The following is a 15,479-nucleotide window of genomic DNA, read 5'->3' as shown; positions in this document are numbered from 1 at the left end:
CATGAAGAATCATGTAGTTATCTTAAGCTAAACGCTGCCCCAACTTGTAATGAAGAAGAGGGGACTACCACCATTCCATTCGTCCAATGTTTGAGACCATCTGCGAATCTTCAACATAACTGTCACTTTATTTTTCAAATCGACATGCTGTTTAACGTCACTATTGAGACAGCTTTAAAACTTTGTTATATCTCAGCAAGTCGGTGCCAAATAATTCTATGACATAATATATCAGTATTGGGTATCATTAGCTTGAATTTGCCTCCTGACCTAAGACCTCTAGTTCAGCGAAATGCTTTTCCACTTTGATTTCATAACTATAGGACATAAATAACTTGATAAAGCAATTACTTCACATGACTAGCATTGCCTATGTCGTGTGAGCATTTTTTATACCCTTTAAGACAAGACAATAAGAAAGCTTAATGCAAGCATTTTATGCTTAAATTAGACATTGTCTTTAAGGCCCTACAATGGGATACCAGTCGTAAGTGATCTCAAGCATGAACCAGTACCTGCTTAAAAACATTGCTGGTGAACCAATCGCGTTGTTTGCTGTTTTACGCTCCATACATTCTCTTTTATTTTGTGGACCATCTTTCTAAAACGAAAATCTTAAAGGGAAAACTTCCCTTTCAGATATCCACGGTGCAGGTGAAAGAAAATTGAATTTTTAGCAGGTAAGATGCCCTTTTGATCTTCATATTTTTTTTATGAAATATATGTTGGTTCCAAATTAAATGGACTCGTAATTTCTATGAATTCGCTGAATGGCTGTGCTTCACCGTATTTCAACTGCAATTTTAACTGTTATATTACTATAGTCCCACACTTTATGCTTGAAGTTATCATGTATGAGGCGAATTAACTGTCAGTGATCAATTACGCCTGAAAATGGCAATGATCTTATATTCGACATTCCTTGTGGCTCCATCTGTCAAGAAAAATCTTTCAACGATCATTTGAGGCAAATCAATGCCTATAGGGGATTTACACAATAACGTTTTTTCAAGACATACTCATTTTTTCCAATTTGGATTTTGTTTTCGAAATTCCGTAGGAAGTCGTTCCAAAATTCCATTCTTTTCATTGTGATTTGCCTGCTTAGTGGCTAAATGATACCTGCAGTTTTTACTCTGCCGAGCACCATTTGGTACCAGCGCTTTTGTTGTCTTTCTATTTTTACGCTTTTGAGAAGTACAATAAAAACACCGACTCGAGAAATAAACAGAACTAATCGAGTTCTGAAATACTCATTTTTTTTTCTTTTCAATGATTTGGTCAAACTCAGTGAGTTTGTATTGCACCGAAACCTGAGTTCGTAAACGCACAGTACTTTCTGAAATGGTTCAACGAGTATTTGTGGGAAATATAGAATGTGCTACTGTTAACTTCATTAATTTTTTCGGTTCCATCCTGAAGCCGCATAAAACCCCTTGCCCTCCCTCCCCCATTTTCTGTTTAATTATTTTCATTGACTCTCCAACTGTTCAATTGATGCAGTTCAGTTAAAAGAAAGTTCTCATGGGACAGGCCAACCAATCAGAACTGTTGAGAATTACTCAAATTCGAGCTGTCTGTCAATCGTGCAATTACTAATGTATCAACCAATTTTTTAAAATGTTTTTGGTCATTGTTTTGTGCTCTCAAGGAACAGGAGGGAAAGGATGAGAGTTTTAGGCCTTCCAGTTTTTGTTTTGTTAATGCAAAACATTTTCATATGCCGAGGTAAGAGTGTAAACATTGTATAGTTGTAGATTGTTTTAATCGTGTGGTTACTCCTCCTGCTCCAGCCACGAGCCGATTAATCCGGCTGAAACCGAGCAGGAATAAAGAAAATGAATTGAAGAATGAAAAACTATATATACTCTAAGGAAGATAAATAAAGCCAGGATGGAGGACTTGAGAAGAATATTTAGTATCAGGAAGTAATATGAAAGCAATAATTTCCTTGCTCAATTTACCTAGTGTACAAGCCTTTAATTCTTCATTTTAAAGAAATTGCTTGATTGTAACTGCATTTATTAAAACATATAACAAACTTTATTCGTGACACAGTCCTTTCGGGGTGCATTTGCTTCTAAAATATTACCTTACGTTAAAGTAGTAATGCATATGAGCTTTTTTTTCTCCCTCAGCCACTTTAAGTGAACCAGACAATTCTACAGATTTGGATCCATCCATAGACCCCGCGAATCTGAAAATGTATGACCAAGAAATGGAAGGTGAACGATAGCTCGTTACTTGCTTTACTCTAATAGTAAAATAATGTTGGTGCAATCGTAAAGATAACCGCATACCGAAAATCTTTGTCATTATCGCCATTTTTTGTTATGTCATCGACATAGCTATCCTCATCAGCAGCGTCATCATCGTCGCCATCAATATGATAGATGGTGACGCAAAAAATTGCTTAAATCCTTTAGTTTCTACTCTTTCTACTGGGTGAACGAGCCAAAACTAACACAATATACATTTCCTGCTATGATTTTCCTAGCGATAAGTGTTTGTCCGGTGTACCATCTTGTAAGAAGCTTACACAGTGATATTACCTGACCAGCATGCCTGGTAAAAGACGAATAGTCCATAAACAGGTAGATGTGATACGACTACGGTAACATTTTCTTTAATGCCACTTTTTCCAGCAACATTAGGAGAATTAAATCTTGGAATGGATTACTTTGAGGGAGACATAAAGCTAACCCAACAACTTAGAGACTACATAAAGGCCTCTCGGGGAAGAAACATTCTCCAAGCCAGAGCACTTATAAGAGATGAACGAAAATTGTGGCCTAATGGTGTGGTGCCATATGCGCTTGCTAGTGATCTGAGTAAGTAAAATCAGCTATCTTAAAACAAGCAAAAGCGTTTGTTCTCTAGGCCTTTGCAGATTTAGTAGAGAGGTCTCCTGTCCTAAATGTGGCCTCAGTTTTAAGCCCTTTGCCTCTTACAAATTTTTCATATAAACAAAAAATATTTCATTTTGTCAAGGCGCTTCAAATTGTTTTGCTTTTTGTTTGTTCCAAGCTCTCTTTTAATATATAACGGGGTAAAAGTGTCAGAGTGCACCAAAGAGGGAGGCGAACAATCTCCCCTTAATCTTTCTAGCTTTTTTTGCGTCATTCTGCCAGTATTATCGCCCTATTTTTCAAATCAACTGAACACCTGAAAGAGGTACGCGTCCGTATGCATCTCTCATAATTCACCTCCGTTATGTGATAGGGGGCGAAATCTGAGGATCTATTTTGGGCTCGTTATGTTTAACAAAATAGCAGAGGGTAAAGGTCTAAAGTGTTATTTCATCGACTGAAAGTATACAATCAATTTTTAGCCTCAATGATAATTAAGGGTGGGGGAAACACAAAGACCATAAGAACGAAGCTACGGGCCAGCAAATTTAGGTTCGAAAAAGGAAAGAAGGTGGGCAAAACAGAAATCGTCCCGACACTCGAAGGGAGCAAGAGGTTTAGGTGACGGCTTATGAAATCACTTATGAAATTACTTGGGGATGTGAGTGCAATGCACCACCATTAACCCCTAGATCTTAACCTTAATTGTAACTCAAGGTTACTGTGATGTTATATTATTCTTCTCTTCTCTAATGAGCCTCCCGCCCAGAACTTTACGTTTGCTCTTCTTCCCCCCTCCACCTCCCCCTCCCATACCGTCTTGAAACCTCTAGAAATAAATATATGCCACCTTCTTTCGACCCCTTACTTGGCTGATGGTCGTGTTAACAACATTAAAAGTTACATTGATCGAAGAGAGAGCGGGATTAGAATCCTATATGCAGGCAAATATTGCGATTGATATCTGTGATTTATTAAAATGCTTGAGAGTGGATTTAATTTTAAGATTTGGGAACCAACACGATTCTAATGCTGACCATCATACAGGTACAGAGAGTCAAGGTTACATAAATTCAGCAATACAAGAGTGGGGTGACAACACGTGCCTGACGTTTAGACCTAAAAACGACGCCGACCAGGATTATGTAGAATTTGTCTACGAGGTAGGGTACGTACGAAGCTTATCCTGATGTAACTAAATCTATTAAGCCTGAATTTGGTATCGTAATCACATTTTTCCCATTCTCTTTTCATTGACAGCGTAAACGGAAAGTTGCGGTGATAAACTATCATATTTTAAAGCAAAAATAATAAAACCCCATCGTTATTTTATTGTGAGTGCAACACTTTATCCGCCTTTATTTCTGTCGAGTGCCCAAACAACCGCTACCCTCGAAGGCAACGACATTTACTTCGGGTTTCCGCCCTGGTCTGGTCACAAGTGTGTTTAACTTTAAAGAGCCAATTTGCAAGGAATTTGTTTCTTTTTTTTCATCTTTTCGCCCTCAGATGCTCCTCATATGTGGGACGTATTGGCGGCCAGCAGACGATTTCAGTCGGAAACGCAGATGGCTCCATTACTTGCAAACACGGTAACCTTGTTCACGAAATTGCCCATTCTCTGGGATTCTTTCACGAGCATAGCCGACCGGACCGTGATCAGTACGTTGAAATTAAGTGGAGAAATATTGAAATGGGTGAGTGTGGAAGAAATTTTAGACAGGTAACAGTTGCACTATAACCGCCTAGTCGAGTATACTAGGCCGGATTAGCACAGGTGTAACGATAATCTTGTCCCGATTGCTGGTTGCGGTGTAAGGGCTATTTATCACTGCTGGTTGCAGTGTAGGGACCAAACACGGTAAACAATCCGAATCCTACTTTCATGGGCGTAAGCTCAACGGGTGTGAGCTTTTAGTTACGTTTGTAAGCAAGATTTTGCCGTTAAGGGGCGTAAAACGATTTCAGTGTTTTTTCAATAGCATTCACGGAGATGCCAGGATTTTTCTCGGTATGAATATATAAATCTTGACAAAAGAGAGGGGTAGGGTAGGGGGTCGCATGCGTCCTCAAACCCCTACTAGCTCCCGTCTTTAGCTTACCGCGATTTTATTCAGAAGAATTTACTCCAGATCGAACTTTTGGAATTTTTTGGTTTCAACCTCCCTCCTCCCCATTTCCTGTCTTTTAGATCAGTATGAGAAACACACTTACAAATTGCCGTGGTGTCGTAAAGTGTTGAAAGCTTCTCCCTCTTTTGACAGGTTATCAAAAGAACTTTGAAAAGGAAACTAAAGCTACTGTGAACTCTCGAGATGTGGAATACGACTATGGCTCAGTTATGCACTACGGTGAATTCTTCTTTACGAAGGGTAAAGGATTAAAAACTCTGGAACCAATACAAGACACGTCCGCAACCATTGGTCAGAGAGTCGGGCTCAGTGACCTGGATATAAAACAAGGAAATTTGCTGTATAGTTGCCCAGGTTTGGTCATGGTTACTCTGTTTGTAAAAATTGATGATGGTGTTCCAAGATATCGTTACACTAAATAACGTAATACAACTTGGGGTCACAATCTTGCATAGAAAGCCTTAATTTCAATCCCTGGGTACCTCGAACCACAAGGTATAAAACTTATTACCCAGGTTCTACATGATTGACTGGTATGTAACTGTTCCGTAGAGGTCTGGGTTCGAGACTAACCGTTTTAAATTTTTTTCTGCAATCGCAGTCATTATGTGAATTGTTTCGAGGAAATCGTACTACCATTTTACCAAGCGTACGGTTTGCGATTGAAACCAAAAAATGAAAACAGATAAAAAAGACTTTTCGACCGCACCTTCATACAATTACGGGTCAAAGATCGAATTTTGATGATGGTACTATTTTCATACTAGCCATCTTCAGAGCCAGTTATATAATGAAAGAAATAATATGAAGGAAATGATTAAATAATTATCCTGCAGGATTTTTAATAATACCGTTAGTGTGCATATTTTTATATTTCTGTGCGTAAATTTCGTTTGAGGTTGGTATTTGAATATTTTGGATGCAGGTTATAAAGATGACATAACAAAAGGACATGGAACAAGCCAAGCCCCAGTAGACGAAGAATTGTGGGATAAACCACTCCGCGAACACGAAGTTAAAGTCCTTAGAAGTAAAGTGCACAAGAAAAACGCCGAGAAGAAAAGCAGTCATCTTCACACGATCTTGAAAAAGAAGGCGGTTCCCAAGAAATCAACCGCGCTAAAAAAGGCTTCTCTTACCAAAACGGAAGAAAGAACAGCCAAGCACTCCAAGCCTGATTCCAGATCAATGGTGTTGAAAGAAAACCAGATAAAACCTCAGTTACAGGAAGCGTACCACCAGGATGACGCGAATATTTTAGAAGGAGATGACGAAGAAGACGATGTGTCTTACTCACGAGGTAAGTGTATTATAACAACAAACTCTGCTCCTGAGGGAAAAGGTTTCACTCTTTATCTTGTATTTACAGGAACGTTATACATACATTGAATGAACAAACAAAAAATAATACACTTTTTCTTGTGGATATCGAATTTCTTTTCTCGTGTTCTACACAATATCTCACTAGTGAGAGCAGCGAACAAGAGAGATATCGATTAACACCAATTGACAGAGCGGTGCGAAAAGCGAGTGACGCGTCAAAACTGATTATCTTAATTTTATACGTGTGAAGTTACGGCTTTGTCAAAGCTAGGAATTCTTGAAGAAACCGCAGTTTAGATGATAAAATGTATTTTAGTTCTTCGATACTCTGAAATGTGGAAGTCTCTTCAACATATGCATTCTTGTAACAGGTAACGAGGTCGACTCACTTTCTACGATTACTGTCACCACAATTTAAATACAAAAATAGAAGCAGCTGATGGCATCTCGAGTAGCCTTTATGTTTTCTATTTTTTCTTATATTTGGTTCGATATTCCTATATATTAATCCTTAAAAAAGCGTTGAATGAATAGTGTAAGCAACAATCTGTTAAAATATTCAATGGATGAAACACCAAAACTCCACCCCTATTCCGCAGATGTTAGCTCGCCTGCGAGTGCCCCAGAAACACCCAACCAACTTGCCACTGATAGAGCAACGCTGGCTCAGGAAGAGGAAGACGCAGTTCAGCAACAGGATAGCGACGAAATAGGTACAGAAACTGCTTTCCCACCCCTTCCCTATTATTTTTCCAAGCTCCGCCGTATACGCTTCAGGTCGATCGAAGCTGCGAGAAGCGTATCGAGAAATCTGCCAAGCTATGTTACTGAATGCAAGTTCATCAGCTTTGAAAGGTTTTTGAGTGGTTAATCCTTTAAGTATTTCTACCAAAGCAATCTACCGACATAGAGTCTACCTTACAGTGTAAATGGTTCGTTGTATACTTTCAGTGAACTCTAGGAGGAAAAAAAACCTCCTAACCCTTTCACTCCTTATATCTTATTTGTAATTCTCTTTACTCTCTGCCATGCAATTCTCATGATATTAGTTTAGAGAATTTGGTGTTGGATCAAATAAGAATCTACTGAGAATATTTTTCTTTATTTTCATAACCTGTCTGTTTAATATTCTGTCGATAATGTGAGGGGAAATGCTGTCTTGGTTACTCATGAGAGTCGAAGGTTAGAGAAGATGCAGGAGCCATTTCTGCTATACCAAACCAAACAATAGAAATATAAGCGTTGTCCGAGACATTCCATCGTTCCAATATTAAAATTTTGAAATGTTCTTGTGCCCTTAACCATTAATTTAATGTAATAACAAGTTTTTCTTGCTGCTCAGCAGGCGAGGAGAATTTAGGAAAAGACTACTTTGAAGGCGACATGATACTGACACCTGACCAAAATGATTTCCTAAGCAATATTAAGAAAGACGACAGCGTGCAACAAGGCTCCAAACGGGCTCTCATTAAGGACAAAATGTATCTCTGGCCGAACGCCAAAGTGTACTATAATTTTGACAAGGGAGTAGGTAAGGGAATGAAACGTTTACCTCACACAATAACATCTGTATGCATATTCTCCATACAGTTCTCTAAACATTTCCCAAGGTGCCGTTAGGGAGAATTTGTTTAACAATTAAGTATATATCGTGGCTCTATCCGGCGATTGTTGTTTGGAACCTTAGAATTCTCACCTCTAGTATTAAACACAGCAGAGAAATTCAGTCTGTATCTTCGAACAGCGACGTCTGACGCCTAGTGATTTCGCTCCAACGTAGATTATCAATTTGTGACTCTGTGTTTCTGTTTGTTGATCAAATACGACTCACCTCAAGAGTAAACGCATCTGGTTTAGGTGTAAAATGTACAATCTAGAAAGAAAGAACTCCTAATTTATACAGTGGGTTTTTTATTTATCTTACTTAAGATAGGATAGGAAGGAGACGAGCTCGTGCAGCTATGCGCCACTGGCAGAGACACACTTGCCTCAAGTTCAAACGAGTCAAGAAACCAGCCGACGACTTGGGATATGTAAATTTCGTTTTTGAGGGAGGGTAAGTGTTGAAATCTCTTTCTCTTTTACTCAATTTTTCAACTCAGCTGATTTCAGGTTTGTGATTTAAGGTCTTTGATGATGACGAGTAGAGCGGTTTTCGATTTAGTTTCTCAAACCAAATCAAAGCACTGACAACGGCCAATCAGAACTCAGGAAAATATAGCAGCGCGCCAACGAGAGCTCAAATTAAAACTCGAGAAACTTGAAACGCGGGAAAAGCGGTTGACCAAATCGTGATTGGTTTAAGTTTTGCATCTGACTTGTCTAGAGTTTTCTCGACCAAAGTCAGAGCAAAGTTTAGCAAAACTAGAACAAACTGGATAGCTATTACAGCACCCAGATAAATTTTCCCTCTTGAATTTCCTGTATAAGCGTGAGTGAGACATTTTCAGCACGTTTACCTGTCAATCTCACATTGATACAGTTCCTCATTCAGTACGAGTGCTCGTCATAGCAGGCTTCTTTTACACTGACGGATTCTACGTTTTATGATTTTGCTAAAGATTGCCTTTTATCTTTTCGGGGATCTGTTATTTAATGGTTAATAAACAATAAAGGTTTTTCACCGAACTTGCTGTAGAAAGTTATCCAGGATTGCGTTGGTTTTCCTCGACTTGGCTTTATGATTGTTTACAGAAATTATGGGTTCCTCTCTCTCTCCACTTCCTTAATGACTGTATACCTTCCTCTCAGCCAATTAGCATCAGATGATTCAAAGGTAAACTCGCCTAGCAAATACTGAAACCCTGTTGTATTACATCAGTGGAGGACTCAGGAACTAAAAAGACCCGTTTAGAAATGTTCGCTAGTTTTTCACTCGCATTTCCTGCGGTTCACACGATTTCATTTTTATGGTCTCAACTCGAATTAGTTTCTTTCAATAATTTCATTTGTTCTTATTCAGTGATTGTTGTAATAGGGTCTTTTGTGGTTTTTACGACACTCAATCGAAATGCAGTACATCTTATAGAGTTAAAATTAATTCAAACGTGGAAATTTTGTATACATCGGCAAGTATTGTCTATACATGCCTGTTTTACTCACCTGTTCACTAGCTGTGCTTCCCGAGTTGGTCGCGGTGGAGACAAGGCCCAGAAGCTGACAATTGGAAGCAAAGCACTGCGGTGTAAAATAGGAAACATAATTCACGAACTGGGTCATGCTGTTGGCTTCTTTCACGAGCACAGTCGACCTGACAGGAATAAATATGTTCGTGTGCTCAAAAAGAACATCCTTCCAGGTAAAGAACATAAGTAACGTCGCTTAAGAGCCAGCGATAAGAGAATATTCATTGATTGTTGCGTTTGTGTCTCGCGAACTCTGAAGATTCTCTTTAGTTTGATCTTTGCGTTAGTGTCGCGCGCACTCTGAGGATTCTCTTCAGTTTGATTGTTGCGTTAATGTGTCGTGCATTCTAAGGATTCTCTTTAGTTTGATTGTTGCGTCGATGTCTGGCGCATTCTAAGGATTCTCTTTAGTTTGATTGTTGCGTTAATGTGTCGTGCACTCTGAGGATTCTCTCTAGTTTGATTGTTGCGTTAGTGTCTCGCGCACTTTAAGGATTCTCTTTAGTTTGATTGTTGCGTTAATGTGTCGTGCACTCTGAAGATTCTCTTTAGTTTGATTGTTGCGTTAATGTCTCGCGCACTCTAAGGATTCTCTTTAGTTTGATTGTTGCGTTAGTATCTCGCGCACTTTAAGGATTCTCTTTGGTTTGATTGTTGCGTTAATGTGTCGTGCACTCTGAAGATTCTCTTTAGTTTGATTGTTGCGTTAGTGTCTCGCGCACTCTAAGGATTCTCTTTAGTTTGATTGTTTCATTAGTGTCTCTTGCATTCTAAGGATTCTTTTTAGTTTGATTGTTGCGTTAATGTGTCGTGCACTCTAAGGATTCTCTTTAGTTTGATTGTTGCGTTAGTATATCGTGCACCCTGAAGATTCTCTTTAGTTTGATTGATGCGTTTATGTCTCGTGCACTTTAAGGATTCTCTTCAGTTTGATTGTTTTGTTAATATCTTGTGCGCCCTGACGATTCTTTTTAGTTCTATTGCTTCGTTAGTGTCTTGTGAACTCTGAGAATCCTCTTTCGTCCGACTTCTTCGTTAGTTCAACTGTTTCTTTCGTATATTGTGCACTTTGGGGATTCTCTTTATTCGATTATTTCGTTAGTACTTTGTGCTCTCTGAGAATTCTCCCTTTGTTCGGTTGTTTTTTAATATCTCGCGCACTCTAAGTAGTCACTTTGATTTGATTGTTTCGTTGGTATCATATGCACTGTAACGTTTCCTCTCAGCTCAATCTTTTCACAATATCCGCTCACTTCAAGGATTTAGTCTGATGCGTTTGTTTCGTTTGTGTCATTTTTTCGTTAGTATTTGGCGCACTCTGAGGATTATCTTTAGTTCATTGTTTCTGTAGTGTTTACGCACTCCAGAAAATTGTCTTCAGTTCCCTTGTTTCGTTAGCGTCTTGCGCACTCTGAGGGTTCCATTTAAAGTTCTATTGTTTTGTTTATAAGTCGCACACTCTCTTTAATTTAATTGCTTCGTTAGTAGTTGCACATTTTGAGGATGCTCTTTTTCCGATATTTTGGTTGGTATCTCGCGCACTCCGAGGATTCTCTCGAAGTTCAAATGTTTCGTTAGCATCTAGCCTACTCTGAGTATTCTATATATTTCGTTTGTTTCCTTACTGTATAGAGCACTTTGAAGATTTTAAGTTTCATTCTTTCTTTAGAATCTCGCGCACCCTAAGTAATCATAAAGAGGTGATAGTTTCGTTAGTATCGTGCGTACTTTAAGTAATCTCTTTAGTTCAATTACATCGTTTTGTATGACACACTGTGGTTTTCATCAGTTCAAGTATTAATTTAGTAAGCACTAGCCCTTCGTCAGAGTGAAAGAAAACACCAAAGCCGAGCGAAAAACTCGGAAGGAAAGAGATTGTATAAAGATGAGAACGATTGACGGAGGTTTGGACAGCATAAAGCGTGACGCTGCTTGTTCCATTTCGCGTAGGTTACGAAAGAAACTTCTACAGATTTGGAAAGAAGTGGATTGATTCAAAGGACGTGCCATACGATTACGGATCTATCATGCACTACAACAGAGCATTTTTCTCCCGTTTTCCTGTCATGCTCGATACTCTGATTCCTCTGCGGCATGTTGATATTGGTCAGCGAAGGGCTCTGAGTAAATTCGACATTCTGCAGGCTAACTTACTCTACCAATGTGATGGTGAGTGTTGTCTAGACTTTTTACTGCAGTATTTAGCCGGATTTACGAGGCGAAAAGTCATTGTTCGTAAATATATTTTATTTTATCTTAGTAGATATAACTAAAACAGCCAATAAATAGGTCCGCAATGCATATAGGGAGCTTGCAGACTGGCCCACAGTGGCAAATACAGTATATGTACAACGGATAGGTGTGTCCTCTGGATTGTCTCATTTTTTACTACTGTGGCTTAGTCAACAAGCCTCCTATGGAACTGTCAGTCAGATGATTCAGGTCTTACTTTATAATGATATGTTTGTGGTTATTTAGCCTGTTTTCTTTTCGTTTTTGCTAGGGAGGAAAAAGTTAACTGACGAAGAGATAGAACAGCTCAAACAAGAAAGCAATGACCAAGCTAGCGGGTCAGAAGGTTTGTAAATGATTTTGCTCAGGAACTGAATTGAGATTGGATGAAACTGTGTGATCGTTCACCTTCCTTTTTTCCAGTCGCCTGCGCGGATGTTTACGATCGCGATTCTTGCTCTATGGTGAAGACCCGAGGTTATTGTCAGAAATTTCCGACAAGCATGAGGACAACGTGCGGGATCACGTGTAACTTGTGCGGTGAGTCGATTTATAACACCATCATCAGTGCCATATGTTTATCTCTCATCAGACAAGGCGCCATTACCTCCTTGTCAGCATAATTAAAATTTGTGAGCCTGCGAACTGACTCTCATGAGGGCAGCGGTAAACGCGTCAATGTCTGCGAGATTCGAGTAGGCGATAGAGCAAACCTGCGAGAGGTTTTAGTAGGATGTGGCAAGAGGACTGGAAATAGAACCCTCGCGGACCTCCCGCCTGCTCACATCGCTTGCCTGCTCGAAAAGTGCAGGCTATGCCGCCCGTGTCGCAGCGCCTATGAGCGTCTGCTCGCATTTTGAAACTCTAATGAAAGGAATGATATCCCTGCCTTCTGATTATTGAGAAGGGAAAATTTAAGGAGAAATAAATGGTAATCTACCGTAAGTAGTGTGCTGTGGATTTACTTTATAACGATAAGTTGTTTCAGCGGTAATTATCAACCACCCAGCTTTTCAAAAATATATGCTCTATCGATGTGAATGCCTTATTTTGTTTCTCTCAGGATATAATAGAATAATACCTGAAGGTCATGTTATAAATTTAAATCTTGTTAGTTAAAAACTAAAATGGATTGCAACGTAACCGAGATATGTTTTCTGCATAACGTGAAATGTTGCTCATTGATTTTTCTTGTGCAGCTTTCCTTTTTAATTTGAATATATCTTTGCCCTAGACAGGCAAAGTAGATATAAATGTAGCGGAGCTCGCAGAGCGTAGCCCCATAATTATATAAAATAGTAGTAACTCATCGAGCCGAAAAAATTTGGATGTACGACCGTACGACCTTACAAGGTGCCACTTTTAACATGCGTGGTCAATTGTACCGCGGGCACGCCAACGCCACGGCTTTGTTCAGTATTCCAGTGGTCAGTGCACTGGGCTCCGAGTCGGACGACCCGGGTTCTAGTCCTGGCCGGGGCAAGGCGTTGTGCCCTTGAGACGTGCGGGAAAAAAAATGCGAGCTCCGCTTTTAGGCTTGGCTAAATCTATATATTAGATTTATTCAACTTGTAGGCAGTAATTACAAGGATTCCCAAAGAGGATTAGGGGCGAGAAAAAAGACCTCAGCCACACATGCGGTGTCGCGTAAAAGTTTGGTCACCAAATTGAAGATTTCTCCACCTAAGGAAGTGACAGGATCTAAAAGAATGGTCCCTGAGAGGAAACCTCAAACTACTTCAGATACTACTGAATTTTGAGTAAGGTACACTTTGTGTACACTTAGTGTTACATGGTGTAACTCTTAAAATGCCCGTTCATTCTCCAGACTTTAAAACTAATCTCAATCCATTCATAGAGTAAAAGCAAAATGAAACTATAGTAATCATAAAATACCACGAGGGTGGTAAGAAATATGTAATTAAGTGAAATAGTTGGTAAATAAATAAACAAATAATTAAATAAATATGTAATTAAATAAGTAAATGTAAAGGAGTGCGCATGGTAGTGTCAAGATTAAGCTCCTTACTCATAACGAAAATACTAAAAATGAAAGCAAACAATGCACTGAAAACAAAACGAAATTAAATTTCTGTTCAAAAAAATTAGTCAAACAAAATGAGCTTTAGAGGGAATTGAATAGCATTAAGTGGATGAATAAGTAAATGAAGTAACAAAATAAATACATTGGTAAAAGATATAATCTATAATAAATCAATGAACAAATATGGATAATGAAGATTATTTTACTCGTAGTTAAAAGGCTGTTGATAATAGTGGAACTTGTGTTAAAAATGTAATGCAGTACTACGTGTATATCCATCACAACTCTATGAAGTATGCAATATTCCTATGTTTTTTAGTTGTTAGTGGTAACCAACCGTGTGTTTCGGATATAGATAATTTCATCCATTTTATAGTCTCTTACCACAATACAAACAACTGTGCTACATAACAACTGATGTTCTTACACAGGACGAAATCACATGTTTCCGTATTTCTGAAACGTGGCGGAAGCATGCAACTCCATGTTTCCATTATGTTTACGTAAAAGTGGTCCGGTTCCGTTGTATACGCAGCAACGGAAACGCGAGAAAACGTCACGAAACCGGTAACGGAAACACAGGTTTTCCGTCGTGTTTCCGGAACGGTTTAACATGTTTCTGTCACGTTTCCGTTTACGGATTCTTGCAATTTCGTCCTGTGTCATTTGTTTTTTTAATAACTTTTATTTCTCGTTGTCGCCTCTATCCCTTTTCACTTAACTTGATTCTGTTTTCTCTAAGTGTTGTCTAATTAGCTAAACATGGGGTTCTTTCTTTCCTGCAGATCCTCTTCATGCGTTATATTAAAAGTTGAACTCACAAATTTTACACATTTAAACGCCACTTCTTTCTTCTTCTTTCAGGAATGAATGCCAAAAAAAAGGAGACCGTCCACAGACATCACAGCGACGCTTCGTCAAAAACAGCAAATTGAACGCTTTTCTAAGTCAACTAACACCTTAGCAGATGAATATTTTTTTCTGCTGTTGCTTGTTTTTATCATTCGGCTTAATTCTGCCAAAGCTCACAAGAATCTGAAATATTCAATATTTGCAGATTTATTACTGGACTTTAAACAGACTTCCTGTAGCGACATTTAATCAAGTTGTTATTGTTTCTAGTATAAATTCATATCGGTTTAATTTACGCACGTCCACGAGTTAAAAATGTTTTTACCTACTGCTTTACCATGAACTTGTAAATTGATGATGTAACTCAATAGACCTGGCTAAATGTCCTTATATACTGTAACACGAAACCATCGATCTTCTCTCTGAAAAGTGGTAAAAGTTGAAAATGTTCGCAGGAAATTTAGCTTTAAAAAGATTGTTGTGCAGGCATCACGACCTCTTCATATATGTTTCCCAGTAATACAGCCATGGCTTTGAGTTATTGCCTGAATTAAAACGACTATAGTAAATTACTCAACCATAAGAGATGTAAACAGTAGTAAAGTAGTAGAATAAATGAGTACTTCGACACTTACCGATCTTTTATGAAATACGTGACACTGAATTCTAAGGATCGTAATGACTTGGGTCCTGTTTACGCGGAGGTGGAGGACCCTAGGTAGGTGAGATAACCCGCCTAGCCGTGGTCGAAAAATAAAATGCGTTTACATACAATCTTACCACCCCGGGGTGCTAGGGTGAGGTTTCTTGAGGTTGTTATTGCGCTTGCTATTAGGCAGTTTGAGCATAGGCGTCCCAAGCTCACGTCTCGAGAAAGACGAAAGATTAATTCTCGGACACGTATGTGTTTATTCATGAAAGC

At 38.9% G+C, this 15,479-nt stretch overlaps 1 protein-coding gene across 4 annotated transcripts; it reads left to right on the top strand.

The window, feature by feature from the left end:
• The first annotated feature begins 544 nt into the window (after nucleotides 1-544).
• Nucleotides 545-15,235, top strand: LOC131789315 (uncharacterized). Of its 4 annotated transcripts, none has more exons than XM_066168876.1 (17): nucleotides 545-680; nucleotides 1,652-1,728; nucleotides 2,139-2,225; nucleotides 2,646-2,831; nucleotides 3,897-4,017; nucleotides 4,359-4,546; nucleotides 5,114-5,335; nucleotides 5,907-6,281; nucleotides 6,904-7,017; nucleotides 7,647-7,835; nucleotides 8,234-8,360; nucleotides 9,418-9,602; nucleotides 11,380-11,598; nucleotides 11,933-12,007; nucleotides 12,085-12,201; nucleotides 13,237-13,426; nucleotides 14,570-15,235. In XM_066168876.1, the coding sequence occupies exons 2-16, from the start codon at nucleotides 1,668-1,670 to the stop codon at nucleotides 13,419-13,421; spliced, it is 2,451 nt and encodes an 816-aa protein (XP_066024973.1). In that variant the 5' UTR covers nucleotides 545-680; nucleotides 1,652-1,667; the 3' UTR covers nucleotides 13,422-13,426; nucleotides 14,570-15,235. The 4 variants fall into 4 exon arrangements, with proteins under 4 accessions (XP_066024973.1, XP_058962392.2, XP_058962391.2 ...); XM_059106409.2 differs by having other exon boundaries at nucleotides 7,650-7,835; nucleotides 13,237-13,421; nucleotides 14,570-15,234; XM_059106408.2 differs by having other exon boundaries at nucleotides 13,237-13,421; nucleotides 14,570-15,234.
• The last annotated feature ends 244 nt before the right edge of the window (nucleotides 15,236-15,479 follow it).

Source organism: Pocillopora verrucosa, chromosome 1 (genome assembly GCF_036669915.1).
Source record: "Pocillopora verrucosa isolate sample1 chromosome 1, ASM3666991v2, whole genome shotgun sequence".
Classification (NCBI taxonomy): Eukaryota; Metazoa; Cnidaria; class Anthozoa; order Scleractinia; family Pocilloporidae; genus Pocillopora; species Pocillopora verrucosa.
This window is presented reverse-complemented; position numbering and strand designations above follow the sequence as displayed.

Bases quoted from the DNA above. Each gene is read 5' to 3' on its own strand.
- LOC131789315 (XM_066168876.1), top strand. From the start codon at position 1,668: ATGAGAGTTTTAGGCCTTCCAGTTTTTGTTTTGTTAATGCAAAACATT. The intron at 1,729-2,138 runs GTAAGAGTGTAA...TTTCTCCCTCAG, and splicing joins AAACATTTTCATATGCCGAG to CCACTTTAAGTGAACCAGAC. The intron at 4,547-5,113 runs GTGAGTGTGGAA...CTCTTTTGACAG, and splicing joins GTGGAGAAATATTGAAATGG to GTTATCAAAAGAACTTTGAA.